The following is a 16,521-nucleotide window of genomic DNA, read 5'->3' on the forward strand; positions in this document are numbered from 1 at the left end:
AATGGTCCGGGCGGACAATTTCCGCCATTTTAAGTTCCGCCCTTTGAGGTCACTCCGTGACATGTATCCACTGGAGATAGCGTTAGATGCGACGCTCGGGTGAGTGACGCGGGTTATTCCCTAGTTTTTTGTTGTTGTTATTGATGGTTTAATCAGCTTGCTGGGTCAGGCAAGTAAAATTCTCTTTCCCTTGTCCCTTCAAAAAAAAAAAATCCACTTGTCCTGTTCAAGCAGACAGGCGTTAATGTTGAGTTCTGAAAATGTAATGAAAGTGTTACGGAACGTTGTAGAAATGTATATGAGTAGAAAATATAATGACTGCAAAATGTAATGAAGTAAAAGTCAGAAGTATGCACTATTGATTCTACTTAAGTAAAGTACAGATACCTGAAAAATGTACATAAATAAAGTAACAAAGTAGCCTATTTGTATAGGCCTACTTCATAACATTACACCACTGCTGAGAAGGGTCTGACTGCAGAGCCGCAGAGCCACAGTTTTACCCCAACCACAGTTTTACCACAGCAGTTCTGACCACGCATGCACATTGCGTCATTATGTCTTCGCGATGCATGTTATGGCACTGAAAGGGAATACAACTACAATTTTATTTATTTATTTATTGTAATTGCACTTGTTTGATTTTATAGTTATTAGTTAGTGATCAACTGTAATGGTAAAATAACGAAATGTTTAAAATGTAAATTGTGAATGTAATAAATAAATGTAAATTACATTCGTTTCATGGTTATGTCTCCAACAAATTAACAATATGCTCACACTTTCAGCCTGTTTAAAAGTATGTTTTATTTGTGTTCAAGTTTATGCATTTACCCCAGGCAGAATTAATCAACTTGAGGAATTAGTTATCTTGACTTTAGACTAAAAATGTAATCATTGTAAAAACCTTTGAAATGTCTATTCGAAACCTCGTTTTTTTATACCAGGCATCGAAAATACATTGTGTGTTTATTATACCAGGCTGTTCGTTCGGACATCTGAACAATTGGTCAGGAGGAACCGTGGATCGAACCACCAACCTTCTGGTTTGTAAACAATCTCAAATTGAGATTGCCAAAAGCTCTCTCTCGTATGCGGATGATCTGAAAACCTCAATAAACTGCATTTTATCAATCTCCATTTGAGATGTTCTGCTTAAAGCGTCATTTAGTCTACATTTTAGACATGTCTTTTTTCGTCAATGATATTGCATATTTATATAACGTTAGTCACAATGTAGGCTACGCAGTACAAGCATGCAAAAACATCATAGGCCTACTTCAGTTCTAAAAAATATAAATATATAACTTAATGACAAAGTTATATCAAAAATGAATAGCCTTGTCAAATTACTGTTAATTATAACTTATGTTGAAAAAGGTGACATTTCCTAGAAGGATCGAGTGAACGATCTGTAAGCAACGTATCTAGGGTTGTATTTTGTAATACAAAATAATATAAACCTTTGTCATTACACACAATTTAGTTTTGTATGGTACTTAGAGTTGTTGTTACTGTATTAGCATCTTGCTTCATCTAGACAATGCGGTCTCTCTAAGAAACTTTCAATTTAATCAGAAATTATTTAAACAGTCAATAAGTGGATAAATCACTACTTACTGCTTGCAGGAATATAGTTGCCCTTTTCTTCAGTTTAAGATGCTGAGCGAAGCTTGCTTGAAATGGGCCAAACAAACGAATGATTTGTTGTGGTATCCGATTATAATAAACCTCAACCATGACTGTTGTCATATGAAAAGTCCTCACGTCCCCTGCACAGCCTATGTGTCCATGATCTGCCGTTTTTGCTATCCTCTTGTTTATCTGCCGCACCGATGATTCGGCTTCGTCAGTTCCGCCTAACAATGAACATGTTTGGACAGATGCAAATTTTGGTGGGCCTGCTTATAAATGATCGCCAACGCTTGCGTCATGGTTGGCCTTATGTTGAGAATAACTTATTTTTCCGTGGTGTTGTTCATGCACGAGATTTTCATAAGTAGTAGGAGGCAATGGTGTTTGAGACTCACAGTATGTGATGTCCATGTACTGAACTCTTATTATTTCACTATGGCATGGTTAATTCAATTTTTCATTCTAGGGCACCTTTAAGTGTTCATGACATCCTTGTTTTATATCAGTAAAGGAGCCTGAAGCCTCTGGGCAGAAGCAAAAAAATAACAGCAGGAGCAACAATAATCAATAGATAATTTTAGGACAAAATTAAGATTATTATGCGTGGGGCAAAACCACTGTAGTGAAACAGCGCATACGCGGAGCAAAACCACTGTAGTGAAACTGCTCATACGCGGGGCAGAACCCCTGTAGTGAAACAGCGCATGTGCTGGGCAAAACCACTGTAGTGAAACTGCTCATACGTGGGGCAAAACCGCTGTAGTGAAACAGCGCATGCACTGGGCAAAACCACTGTAGTGAAACTGTGCATGTGCAGGGCAAAACCACTGTAGTGAAACTGCGCATGTGCGGGGCAAAACCACTGTAGTGAAACTGTGCATGTGCAGGGCAAAACCACTGTAGTGAAACTGCGCATGTGCGGGGCAAAACCACTGTAGTGAAACTGTGCATGTGCGGGGCAAAACCGCTGTAGTGAAACTGTGCATGCGCTGGGCAAAACCGCTGTAGTGAAACTGTGCATGTGCGGGGCAAAACCACTGTAGTGAAACTGCACATGCGCGGGGCAAAACCGCTGTATTGAAACTGTGCATGTGTGGGGCAAAACCGCTGTAGTGAAACTGCGCATGTGCGGGCAAAACCGCTTTAGTGAAACTGCGCATGTGCGGGGCAAAACCGCTGTAGTGAAACTGCGCATGTGCGGGGCAAAACCGCTGTAGTGAAACTGCGCATGTGCGGGGCAAAACCGCTGTAGTGACACTGCGCATGTGCGGGCAAAACCGCTGTAGTGACACTGCGCATGTGCGGGCAAAACCGCTGTAGTGAAACTGCGCATGTGCGGGGCAAAACCGCTACAGTGAAACTGCGCATGTGCGGGGCACAACCGCTTTAGTGAAACTGTGCATGTGCGGGGCAAAACTGCTGTAGTGAAACTGTGCATGTGCGGGGCAAAACCGCTGTAGTGACACTGCGCATGTGCGGGCAAAACCGCTGTAGTGAAACTGCGCATGTGCGGGGCAAAACCGCTACAGTGAAACTGCGCATGTGCGGGGCAAAACCGCTACAGTGAAACTGTGCATGTGCGGGGATAAACCGCTGTAGTGAAACTGTGCATGTGCGGGGATAAACCGCTGTAGTGAAACTGCGCATGCGCGGGGCAAAACCGCTTTAGTGAAACTGCGCATGTGCGGGCAAAACCGCTGTAGTGAAACTGCGCATGTGCGGGGCAAAAACGCTGTAGTGAAACTGCACATGTGCGGGGCAAAACCGCTGTAGTGACACTGCGCATGTGCGGGGCAAAACCGCTGTAGTGAAACTGCGCATGTGCGGGGCAAAACCGCTACAGGGAAACTGCGCATGTGCGGGGCACAACAGCTTTAGTGAAACTGTGCATGTGCGGGGCAAAACCGCTGTAGTGAAACTGTGCATGTGCGGGGCAAAACCGCTGTAGTGAAACTGCGCATGTGCGGGGCAAAACCGCTGTAGTGAAACTGTGCATGTGCGGGGCAAAACCGCTGTAGTGAAACTGTGCATGTGCGGGGATAAACCGCTGTAGTGAAACCGCGCATGCGCGGGGCAAAACCGCTTTAGTGAAACTGCGCATGTGCGGGGCAAAACCGCTGTAGTGAAACTGTGCATGTGCGGGGCAAAACCACTGTAGTGAAACTGCGCATGCGCGGGGCAAAACCGCTTTAGTGAAACTGCGCATGCGCGGGGCAAAACCACTGTAGTGAAACTGCGCATGCGCGGGGCAAAACCGCTTTAGTGAAACTGCGCATGTGCGGGCAAAACCACTGTAGTGAAACTGCGCATGTGCGGGCAAAACCGCTTTAGTGAATCTGCGCATGTGCGGGCAAAACCGCTGTAGTGAAACTGCGCATGTGCGGGGATAAACCGCTGTAGTGAAACTGTGCATGTGCGGGGATAAACCGCTGTAGTGAAACTGCGCATGCGCGGGGCAAAACCGCTTTAGTGAAACTGCGCATGTGCGGGCAAAACCGCTGTAGTGAAACTGCTCATGTGCGGGGCAAAAACGCTGTAGTGAAACTGCACATGTGCGGGGCAAAACCGCTGTAGTGACACTGCGCATGTGCGGGGCAAAACCACTGTAGTGAAACTGCGCATGCGCGGGGCAAAACCGCTTTAGTGAAACTGCACATATGCGGGCAAAACCACTGTAGTGAAACTGCGCATGTGCAGGCAAAACCGCTTTAGTGAATCTGCGCATGTGCGGGCAAAACCACTGTAGTGAAACTGCGCATGTGCGGGGCAAAACCGCTACTGTGAAACTGCACATGTGCGGGGCATAACCGCTTTAGTGAAACTGTGCATGTGCGGGGAAAAACCGCTGTAGTGAAACTGCGCATGCGCGGGGCAAAACCGCTTTAGTGAAACTGCGCATGTGCGGGCAAAACCGCTTTAGTGAATCTGCGCATGTGCGGGCAAAACCGCTTTAGTGAAACTGCGCATGTGCGGGGCAAAACCACTGTAGTGAAACTGCGCATGCGCGGGGCAAAACCGCTTTAGTGAAACTGCGCATGCGCGGGGCAAAACCGCTTTAGTGAAACTGCGCATGCGCGGGGCAAAACCGCTTTAGTGAAACTGCGCATGTGCGGGGCAAAACCACTGTAGTGAAACTGCGCATGTGCGGGGCAAAACCGCTTTAGTGAAACTGCGCATGTGCGGGCAAAACCGCTGTAGTGAAACTACGCATGTGCGGGCAAAACCGCTTTAGTGAATCTGCGCATGTGCGGGCAAAACCACTGTAGTGAAACTGCGCATGTGCGGGGCAAAACCGCTGTAGTGAAACTACGCATGTGCGGGGCAAAACCGCTGTAGTGAAACTGCGCATGTGCGGGGCAAAACCGCTGTAGTGAAACTACGCATGTGCGGGGCAAAACCGCTGTAGTGAAACTGCGCATGTGCGGGGCACAACAGCTTTAGTGAAACTGCGCATGCACGGGGCAAAACCGCTGTAGTGAAACTGCGCATGCGCGGGGCAAAACCACTGTAGTGAAACTGCGCATGCGCGGGGCAAAACCGCTTTAGTGAAACTGCGCATGTGCGGGCAAAACCGCTGTAGTGAAACTACGCATGTGCGGGGCAAAACCGCTGTAGTGAAACTGCGCATGTGCGGGCAAAACCGTTTTAGTGAATCTGCGCATGTGCGGGCAAAACCACTGTAGTGAAACAGTGCATGCGCGGGGCAAAACTGCTGTAGTGAAACTGCGCATGTGCGGGCAATACCGTGGCTGGGGTGAAACTGCGGCTCTGCAGACTCCCTCCAGGGGGGCATGCCCCCAAACCCTCCTAGAGGGACAGAGGTCCACCCACAGTTTCACAATTGTAACAATGCAATACTATTGCATATAAAAAACACGTTTTACTCACATAAGTGTGCTGCACCATTCCTGTCGCATCCAATGTAGAAGGCACAGCATTGTGTTTTAATCTCAATATGACTGCAAATCCAGTGTCTGTGTCTTGTTTACAAGCGATTATGTTAATATCTTCGGCGTGTTTATGCGATCAGTTTAGCTCCACGAGTCGGTGGGTGGGGTTTCATTGGGGTGTCATTGATTTGAGAGCCTCGTTTTCTGGGCCTGGTGTCTATAAAAGCTTTTCTTTTACTAACAAGGACGTTTTCAGCTCTGAAACTTTATAGTTTCAGGATATTCTTATATTACTATGACCTTTTATATATCAAAGGCTCAAGTTGATTTCTCAATTCATCACCCCTTTAAATGCTGGATGAAGATGAGTTAGGTAGCCAAAGATTCTATTCGGAATAAAATGTTTAAATGACATTTTAAAGGACTGATTATTGATTCAGTCAGGCTCATTTTTTAAGTGTAGGCAATAAACACCACACTGCTAGTTTTATTCCTCACAATCCTCCCAGCCTTTTTACTTTAGGTGTCTGTTAGAAGAGCAACAGAAAAATGTTACCTTAACACTTCCTTCCCCCTTTGTCACTCTCCTGTCTTTATTTTTCTCTCCATTTTTCATTATATCCAATCTGTCACAGATATGGCTCCTCAACTTCTCTCTGTGTGTGTGTGTGTGTGTCTCTCTCTCTCCCCATCACATCTGCTGGTGATTAACTGGTGTGCTGAAAGCAGCTGCAGAAAGGCGCAGCTGCAAAGAAAAACAAGCACGCATGTCATGCATCCCATCAGACCTAGGGTGTGTTTAGTGAGAGAATGAAATAAGTGTGTGTATTTTAGAGTGTAGCTGTTGTGTATTTGTGTGTTCTATCACAGTTTGTGTATTTGAAATTATGTCTGATTCATCGAAATAGATGTAACTTGGGGCTGCAGAATGACTACACGTTTAGTTTATATGAGGGTGTGTTTATTAAATACCCTGTTGTTTAACACTTTATGATTTGTCTCATTTGGTTTATAAAGTACATCCTGTCCCCATTACGCAGCAGTTACGGTTATGGAGCTGTTTCGTAAGCGGAATGAAATAATTGAATTGCACATTCTGCCCACTGCATTCTGTTCTTCACTTCTACAGAATTTACTCTCTGTAGAATGTGTTAGTTGTGTTCCAAAAGTAAAAAGCCTATTAATTTATTTTTATAGGGCAATGTCCTTTAAAGACAGATCTTTGAGCTATGAGGTTGTCTGTCAGTGGTAGCCTATATACTTTTGCTGAAGCCATTAGCAATACATTTAAATATAAAATTATGTATAGCCTCATGTGCCCCTAAAATCTTTTCTCAAAATAACTTCTCTTTTCCTCCGCAGCGACATCTCTTCTCTGATGACGCGTTTATTAGAGAGCGGGACACGTCACTTACATGAGACCACAAAAATAGCAAACCACAATGATCCAACCATCCAATCAATTCCCAATGGACAAAATCAGGTGCCACCCTACAATTTTTCTTGTTCAAGGAGCCGCTTAACTTGGATTTGTGTGCCACAACAAGGAAGAAAAGACTATAGCAACTTCAGTTTTATGCCAAATTAAAAGTGAGGATCCTGATTTTTTTTTTTAAAAACTACATCGTCTATGATCCTGCAAAGAAATGTTTACCATTCAGAGAACAGGGTGCATTATGGCCTGCCCATTTTTTCAGCCGTGTGTTGCTGGATTATTTTTTTTCCATTCATTTTTCCCATAGAGACTGTTAAAAAGTCTTTGTTAAAGTGTTATGATGGAGCAAGCCAACCAGCTACAAGGTGAATCACAACATTACAAACTTTTATTTCCAGCGAAAAAGTGTTTGAAAATCAGACAAAAAGACAAACATACAAACCAGCAAACTTTACAGCTTTAGTGAGGAAAGGAACTACAATCCCATGAATCATTGCAAATTACATTCAAAATAAAAAAACAATGGTGAAATATAAAACTACTCATTTATAGTTGTTGATTGCATCTATAGAACAAAAAATTGGTGCAATTTTGGTGTTGATTGCACCAAAAGAACTAATTAGCTCCCACCAATTCCCATGAAGCACTGTGAATGATGTAATAGTGTCCCAGAGACTCTCAAAATATTTATACATGCATGCATATTTAGCAATTAATGTAAAAAATAAAATGTTTGTTTATTTATTTATTTATTATTTTTAAATGTAATTTTGTCTTATTTTCAAAAAAAAAATTTGCTCAATGTTTGTAATGTGATTCACATGGTTGCTGGTTGGTTTATTGATGGTTGATTCATGGCTTAGCTGTAACTCTTAAACAAAGATGACTTTTTAAAAATCCCTATGGAAAAATACTCTTTTACACTGATCGATGGAACAATAAAATCTGATTGGTCAATCGTGCCATCCAGCATTCTAATATGTCATAACTGTTGCCGTCTTCCATGGCAAATGTTTTCAGCTCGTCTGTGTAACTGCACCTGATGCAACTTTCATGTGTATTGTATCACACCGCAGTCTCCTGCTCTCGTTTTAAATGCAACTGCCACCATCTTACTTATCAGTTAGCGATATGCGAATAACTTCAGGGAACATCAGTTGTAATATGACTGGTGCAGTGTTCACCTTGTTGCTTGGCTGATTGCTTCACGTTAGGGTCCTGATCCCTCTGTTGTTTATTTTGCGATAATAATTGGCTAACTGACTGTACATTCCAAAACATTGAAATATTGGCCAGACTAAGATGGCTGGATATTTTGTTCAGTAGGCTACATGCTTGATTCAACTCAAATAGAGGATGTGGTTGTGTAACACTGCATTGGTATTTGAGTGAATTGAGCAATATAATTCCTGAAAGTTATTAGCATAGAAACTGTAATCTGATAAAAATTGCAAGCATGTCTAGATTCTATTAAAGGGGCTGGCAGACAGTCTAGTTTCTACAGGTCATGGAGAGTGTGTGCAAGTTTAATGCTGTTTACTTCTCTGAGTAGTACCATTAAAACATCCTCCTCATTAAAAACAAAGCATTTATATAATCAAGCTCCAGAAACTGCTTATTTTGATATTGCAGGATTTGTGACCACCATAGACTGTAAAAAAAGACTGTCCGTGACGTCACCCATAGGATTCTAAAAAGCAGTTGTAAAGCATAAAGTATAGGGCCAAGCCCATCTTGGCAGCGCATCACTTCTGGATAATAGAAAATGGGCAAAGAGGCGGGACGTGGCTGGAGCTGAGGTGACGTGATGACTAACAGACAGCAGACAAACAACTATCCGCATGTCACTCAAAGTGGCCACAGCCTTAATTATGCAGAAATGTAAGGCTTTATATAATGTAAACAAATGAGTTATAAAAAATTCACCCCCCGCAGTTGTCATGAAGGGCAAAATTAGATATATAGACCAAAACCATAATTTGTACCAGACTGTAAACATGTTTTTTTTTCTGCTGTGAAGTTGGGCATTTTAACATTGGGCTCAATGAGATTCTGCTCCCTTTGGAGCCATGATAGGCCCCACTCACTGAGTCACTTAAAGGGTTCGTTCACCCAAATATGAAAATGATCTTATCATTTACTCACACTCATGTCGTTCCAAACCCTTAAGACTTTTGTTCATCTTTAGATATTTTTCGTAAAACTAATCCACCTAGACCGATTGCTTTATGATGGGCAGATTTAATTTATGCTTGTATTCACATTAACATTCATCAACCACACACATCAGTTATGCTAAACGGAAGCTCAGGCATGTTCATTTGATGTGCAAGAACCACTTGAGGTTCATTCTTGTGTAGGCAACACCTTTGAGCTTCCGCAGGAAACAATGATATTATATGTTAATTATATGAATTATATAATAATAATAATAATAAATTTTATTTATAATGCACTTTATATTAAACAAAATCTCAAAGTGCTAAAATAATATGCGAATAAAAGACTACATTCAATCTGTTCATAAAGAGATTGTGTCTCTTCCAAAAATTTGGACATTTCATTTGTGTTCCAAAGATAAACGAAAGTAATTTTAACTTCTAAAAATGTATACTTTCAGACAGAGGTTTGAAAATATTAGTTTTTTTCACATATACAAGTTTTTGCAAAATTCTTGAACATTTAAGTGAACCCATGTTTAAAAAAAAAATCCATGTCTTGATCACTTTAATCAAAAAAAAAAAAAAAGAAAAAAAAAAAAAAATGAAACTTAGGTAATTGTTTATGACTTCACTATCACCGCTGTCTGTGGAGGAACACATTGTATTGCCAACAAGGACTCTTTTTCATGTTTTTTTGTTTTGTTTTGTTTTGTTTTGTTTTGTTTTCTCTCAAATTATTGCTAAAAGAGACAAATGCAGAGAGACAGGGAGTGAAAGAAAACCACTGATGATGATACAGAATACTAGATAAGACAACCCAACTCTACAGATTCTAACAGCTGCTGTTTGACTGAAACAGACCAAATACAAGCTGTACTGAGCAGAAATGATCTAATGTTCTTATCAATGCATTGAGTCTTAAGGGAATATGGGCCAGGAGAGGCTAATTATAAAAAACAGACAAGAGCTGTGGTTTGACTGGAGTGATAATCAAGAGTTATTTCAGTCTGTTAACAAATGCAAACACATGCTGTCGCAAACAGCTCACAGACCCAGTTCAGTCAACCCAGATGACTGCACTTTATTCACTGACAGAGTAAGAAAAAAAGATGAAAAAGACCTGAAGGAAGAGACTATAAAAAAGGTGGACACAATGTTAAACCAATTGTAGGTGGTTCCTTTTAAGCAGGGTGCACAAAATAATTTGAATAGTAGAATAGCCAACATGTATGTTCTAGGGTTTTTAACTCCTACACTCTAAAAAATAATTCAGTGGCTTAGTAAATATCACAGTAATAATTAACTTTATTAACTTAATAAAATCTCTCAATATCATTTACTTGATGGTTTTAGTTAAACATACCAAAATAATTGACTAAAAATTCAACAGTTAATTTTGTCTAAAATTTAAAGTTATGTTTAAGTTTTTTTCACTAAAATAATTTAGTATTCAAATAACCAATTATTTATTTTAAATATACTTAATACATTTGTGAAATTTATTTCAAAATATTTGAGAATGGAGAATTAAATCGATCTGTTTCAAGAACCACAAATATTACTTAATTAAAATCAAGATTATTAATATTTAACACACACTGAAGAAATTGAGTAAATTGACTCGATTAAAACAATGCACCCCTCCCCCACCCCCTGACGTGACGACAGCTCGACGGTTGAGTGAGTGCGGATATTTGAATTCTCCTCAGTCACCAGAGCAGTTTCTTCTTCTCAGCGTCGCAGAATTGGGGCATTTCCTCTGTTAAATTCAGGTTTGTATGTTTTGTTTTATCTATATAATCATTACTGTGCTAAAAGGCATTTTATTTAATTCAAAACAGCATACAGGGACAGTGTGAGTCACCTTAAGTTAACGTGTGGCGTTGGTCTTTGAAACGCCTGCTGTGTTGCTCAAAACACACAACTTTATTCGTAAAGATAATGAATATAATGAATTTGGATGATAAAATCTTATTAAAACTGGGCACTGTTTGTTTATTGTCAGGTTATGGAGTCTGGCGCCTCGCAGCATCTTTCAGCTACGAATGAAATGCAGGACAGCGGTCTCAAGTTCAAAGTCCACCCGCAGACCGCTAACTTTAGTCCATCTCAGGCTCGAGAAACAGCGCTGATACGGTGGAAATGAGATAACAGACCGGTTGATTACACTTGAATTACTTTTAAATGTTTAATTTTTACATCTAAAATGTTTGTTACATGAGTTTAAATGTTGTAAAATAACTGTTATTCTTTACATGTCAAAACAGTAATATATGCTGTAACGTTATTGCTGTAACATTACTCGTCGACAATAAAGGCCATGTCATGTATAAGTGTGTTTGTGTGGACTGTGGAGTATTTTACAAAGGTTTAGAGGAAATTATACTATACAAGTTAGTAATACTCATAAATAAAAACAGTTCATATTAGTCATAAATATTGGTTTTTAAATGCTTTTTACCCAATTTTTTCTACTCAATTGAATTTGTTAATGTAACAAATGCAGTTCCTCAGATCTACTTAATTTTTTTACTTACATTTACTCAGTTATTATGGTGTCTATAATTGATTTCACTGCTTTAAAATTTACTCAATTTTTTTAGTGTAAAAATGTTTCACCAAAAAAATTGAGTAAATCATAGTATTAGTTTTAGTCCACATGCTGCTGGATGTGTGTCCAAAAATGCTAACTAGTTTAGACTTTAAGCTTGGAAAGAAACACTTAGTGTGTGGTCTCTAGCTTTAAATTGTGAACTTGTCACATTATGCTATGGGCATTCATTTTAACCGGCCAATTTTAATGCCTAGACCGTTTGCAGGATTGCTTTCTTGTGCCTCCTGCTGTCCTTCTGCGTACCAACATGTAGTTCCATGTTTGGTCACCAGATGGCACATAGTTCTTGGGTGAGGAGGTTGTTTAATGTTAGACTCCCTGCTTAATTAGATATTAGTACTGCTAATTATCATCATCCCACTTGCAAACACATCAAAGACTGATATCCAGGGAAAGAGAGGACTTCTGGGAAAATAGGACTAAACAAAATGCACGCACCAAATGCCAGATTTCCAAGCATGCATCACCTGAAAAAAATCTCAATGGAGAAAACTTAAATATCTAATAATAATTTTTATTTTCAGGGCCTTTCCAAAGCCCAAGGACACTTTACAAAGTTAGGTTTGAGGGAATATATACATATAAGAGAGGGTGATAGAGCCAATTCAGTGGATGGGGACTATTAGGAGGCCATGATTGGTAAGGCCCAATGGAGGGAATTTGGCCAGAACATCGGTTACACCCCTACTCTTTACGAAAAGTGCAATGGGATTTTTTATTGACCACAGAGAGTCAGGACCTCAGTTTAACGTCTCATCCGAAGGATGGTGCTTGTTAGGACCCACACAGTACACAGGGTGAGCACCCCCTACTGGCCTCACTAACACCTCTTCCAGAAGCAAGGACTCCACTAGACCCTTCAAGGTGTGCTGTGGTATCTGGCACCAAGATGTTAGCAGCAGATCCTTTAAGTCCTGTAAATTATGACTTGGGGCCTCCATGGATCAGACTTGTTTGTTCAGCACATCCCACAGATGCTCGATTGGATTGAGATCTGGGGAATTAGGAGGCCAAATCAATTTCTCAAATTTGTTGTGCTCCATTCCTGAACCATTTTTGCTTTGTGGCAGGGTGCATTATCCTGCTGAATGTGGCCACAGCCACCAGGGAATACCATTTCCATGAAAGATTTTACATGGTCTGCAACAATGCTAAGGTAGGTGGTATGTGTCAAAGTAACATCCACATGGACGGCAGGACCCAAGGTTTAATAGCAGAACATTGCCCAAAGCATCACACTGCTTTTCACTGAGTTCAGCCTAATGATTTAGAAATCTAAGTCCAGATCATCTAAATATTTTTAAGAAGGGCAAAAGGAAAGAAGAGTAAGTGAGAGGTCCGATCAAAGAAATTATAGGGATTAAAAAACTATGAATAGAAAGTAAAAAAAAAAAAATCTAAATAAAGTGTGGTACGGGTTAACATGTTAAATAAAATTATATTTTTTCATTCTACGGTAAATGTGCCAGGAGCCTGTTGCTATACATTTACATTTACATTTATGCATTTAGCAGACGCTTTTATTCAAAGCGACTTACAACTCAGGAGAACAGGAAGCGATCCGTCAAGAAGAGGCAAAGAAACACAAAAAGTGCCCCAAATACCAAGATTTGTATACCGCTCAGAGTAGCAAAAACCAGAAAAGGGAAGAAGAAAAGAGAAATAGAGGAGGAAAGAGGGTGTTTTTTTTTTGCTATAGTAACAAGCTATAGTAGAAACTTGCTATAGTAACAAGTTTCACTTTTATCAATCTTATTGACCGATAACCGCTCTTATTTCACTGTTGCTAAGGTTGAGGTTTTTTTCAGCTTTGTAGCTACAAAATTAGCTTCGTACGGTGAAACACTTTCAGTCAATATTATGTCAATCTTGACTACCAGTATAGAGTTGTATTTTATGGAAGCCCTTTTCCACCACAGTTGAGTAAAAAAATATGATTTTTTAAGTCAAAATAATGAGAAAGTTTCTCGAAATATTGACTTAACATCCCAAAATAATGACTTAACATCTCAAAATAATGAGAAACTTTCTCCAAATATTGACTTAAAGCTGCAGTCCGTAACTTTTTGCACTCTAGTGGTTAATAAACAGAACTGCATGTGTCTTGCGGAAGAACATTGCAGCCGGAGCTACTTCTCTCTGTTTATGTCTATGGCAGATCATGCAGGGACTGTGCTCCTCCGCAGTGGTACCTACCAGTCTGGTGTACCATAATGATTCAGGTTAAGACAAAAACACGCTTTGGAAAATGGATTCATGTTGTACATTCTCATTATATAATTGTTATAAATCTTGAACACAAAAAAAGTTACAGACAGCAGCTTTAACATCTCGACATAATGAGAAACTTTCTCAAAATATTTCGAGAAAACATCTCGAAATAACGAGAAATTTTCTCGAAATATTGACTTAACATCTCGAAATAATGAGAAACTGTCATTATTAGGACGTTTTATGCGCTTGGGACATGCTATAGGACACCGGTGTTGCTGATGCTGATTCATCATGCAAACGAAATTAGGATTTACCAAATCAAAATTATAACATGCTGCTTATTGATCTGCCACGACCCGACACAGGATGAATTGTGAACACATTAAGGAGTATTTTAACCGTGGTTTTAGCTACTAATAGTTCAATTATAGCCTTATTATCTTATTTGCATTGAATAGCCTATCTCTGAGCAAACGCGCTCTTGAGGGGATTTTAAACAAGAACGATCAAGCTTTGGTGCAGAAAGAACAGAACAGAGGTGGCTGTGAGGTGGCAACATTCATTGAACAACTTCAAACCTCTGGAGACACACACACACACACACACACACACACACACACAGTTTTTTTGCGTGCATATGATACGCACTTTGGCGTATTATACGGACAAACCACCCACCCCACCACCCTAATCCTACCCAAGAGTACGTCATATAGGCTACACACCAAAAGTGCGTATCATATGCATGCGAACAACAGCGTAGCATATGCAGGGCAAAATTAGTTTTGGCGTATACATTCCACGACATTGCACACTCGTACTATTTATACGCTTTTACATGTAATCGGGTTGGTAAACGACAGGGACAGAGTTCTGCTGCCGAAAAGTTGCAACAGAAATATGAGGTTGTGATCGGGCAGCAGTTTTCATCCAAAAGTAGGCTATAAGATAACACAGCCTATTCTGCTTGATGTGAGTTGCTGCGCCAAACTGTGCCAATGTGCAAATTGCCCATGAGTGGATTAAGTCATAATTACGAGAAAATATGTCATTATTATGAGAAAGGTTCTCAATATTTCGAGATGCTAAGTCAATATTTCGAGATGCTAAGTCAATATTTCGAGAAAACTTATTGACTTAACATGACTTAACTTGAAATATTGACTTAACATCTCGAAATAATGAGAAACGAAGTCAATATATCGAGAAAACATCTCGAAATAACGAGAAACTTTCTCAAAATATTGACTTAGTTTCTCATTATTTTGAGATGCTAAGTCAATATTTCGAGAAAGTTTCTCATTATGTTGACTTAAAGAATCACATTTTTTACTCTAAATTTTTTTTAAATCCTAAATAAACCATTAATATCAATCAGATTTAGCCATACATATGATCCAGAATCAGATCTAGATGCTGAAATTGAACAGGAGTAGCAGCAACGACAACTACAGCAGGACGTCTCAATGGTATGTAGCCTAACATAGGCTATGCGTATGGCTTGTCATGCTCGTGAGTTTTACAACTTTTGTGTGTTTACTCGTGGTTTATAAGGACATAATTTGGTTTATGGACTATTGTATACGATTTAATGTTAGCAGTAGCAAGTGGAATGGTTTTACACGTAAGATTAGTAGTAAAACAATGGAATATTAGCGCATTTGAATGAACGAGTCAATTGCTAACAACACAAAGACTTTTGAAATGCTTTACTCACCGCCTGCTTTCAACGCACGACCGTGAATATTAATCGATGGGACCGCTCTACCTTTCAGCATTAGACGAGCTACCAATCCAGAGTTGAACTGGTCCTTGTTTATAAACCATACCGAAATGCAGGGAACAAACAAAAACACTTACACAACTCCATTGCTGCTCTGGAAAAACAAACTCCATTCACTGTCGCATTAACACTGGGTTCTTTGGGAAGCTCTACAGCGTTGCCCTGACAACCAAAAACACACCTCTTTGGTTTTGAGACTGCAGCGCAGCGCCGGCTTCCCTGAAAGCCTTTCCTCTCTGGCTCTAATCGTGTGCGCGCCCTTCCGGAAGAAGATCCGCCCATACAAGGACATTCCGCCCTATCTGACGTCACATAGACCCATACTCGGAAAAAAACGTTCCAAAACTTGTGAGAAACCGGAAGGAGTATTTTAGGAGACTTTTTTTTTAATGAAACTTTGTCCATGTTTAGGATGGGAATCCATCCGAATCTTCAGCAGTGTAAAAAGCTCATATCCTAAAACCCCAGGGATTGCCAAAATGAGATGGACATGTATCTCTTTCAGGTTTTCCAAAAAATCTGCCTCTTTCGCTCTGAACTCATTCGCCACTAAGTTTGTGAAGTGCATTTGCAAGAGAAAGGAAACAAGGAAGCTTCTTTATTGATACTTTCGTTTCTGTATGGTAGTCATGGTAGCACAGGCAGTGTTGAAAAATTGTGCAGGAAAGTCAGTGAGAGTTCATTGATGTTCTCTTGTCAATGGACACATCTATCTGTTTTGTTGCCCTCTTACCTTCAGCATCATCTTTAATTTCCCCAATTAAATTACAAGTAAATAAAATACATAT

General features: G+C 40.1%; 1 protein-coding gene across 2 annotated transcripts in view; it reads right to left on the reverse strand.

Annotated features, from left to right (window-relative positions):
* LOC137071909 (LRRN4 C-terminal-like protein) overlaps positions 1–15,965 on the reverse strand; it is a 32,224-nt gene extending 16,259 nt beyond the window's left edge. Inside the window, exon 1 of one of the 2 annotated variants that reach the window (XR_010904546.1) lies at positions 15,811–15,965. Coding sequence is in view for 1 of the 2 variants with exons in the window: in XM_067440123.1 (XP_067296224.1) it covers positions 15,668–15,728 (61 nt within the window). In the remaining variant the exon portion in view is untranslated. Of the gene's footprint in view, positions 1–15,667; positions 15,761–15,810 lie in introns of those variants that run through there. The other variant, XM_067440123.1, reaches the window with a different exon arrangement.
* Positions 15,966–16,521: the final 556 nt, after the last annotated feature.

The sequence above is a fragment of the Pseudorasbora parva genome, chromosome 3 (assembly GCF_024679245.1).
Source record: "Pseudorasbora parva isolate DD20220531a chromosome 3, ASM2467924v1, whole genome shotgun sequence".
NCBI lineage: Eukaryota > Metazoa > Chordata > Actinopteri > Cypriniformes > Gobionidae > Pseudorasbora > Pseudorasbora parva.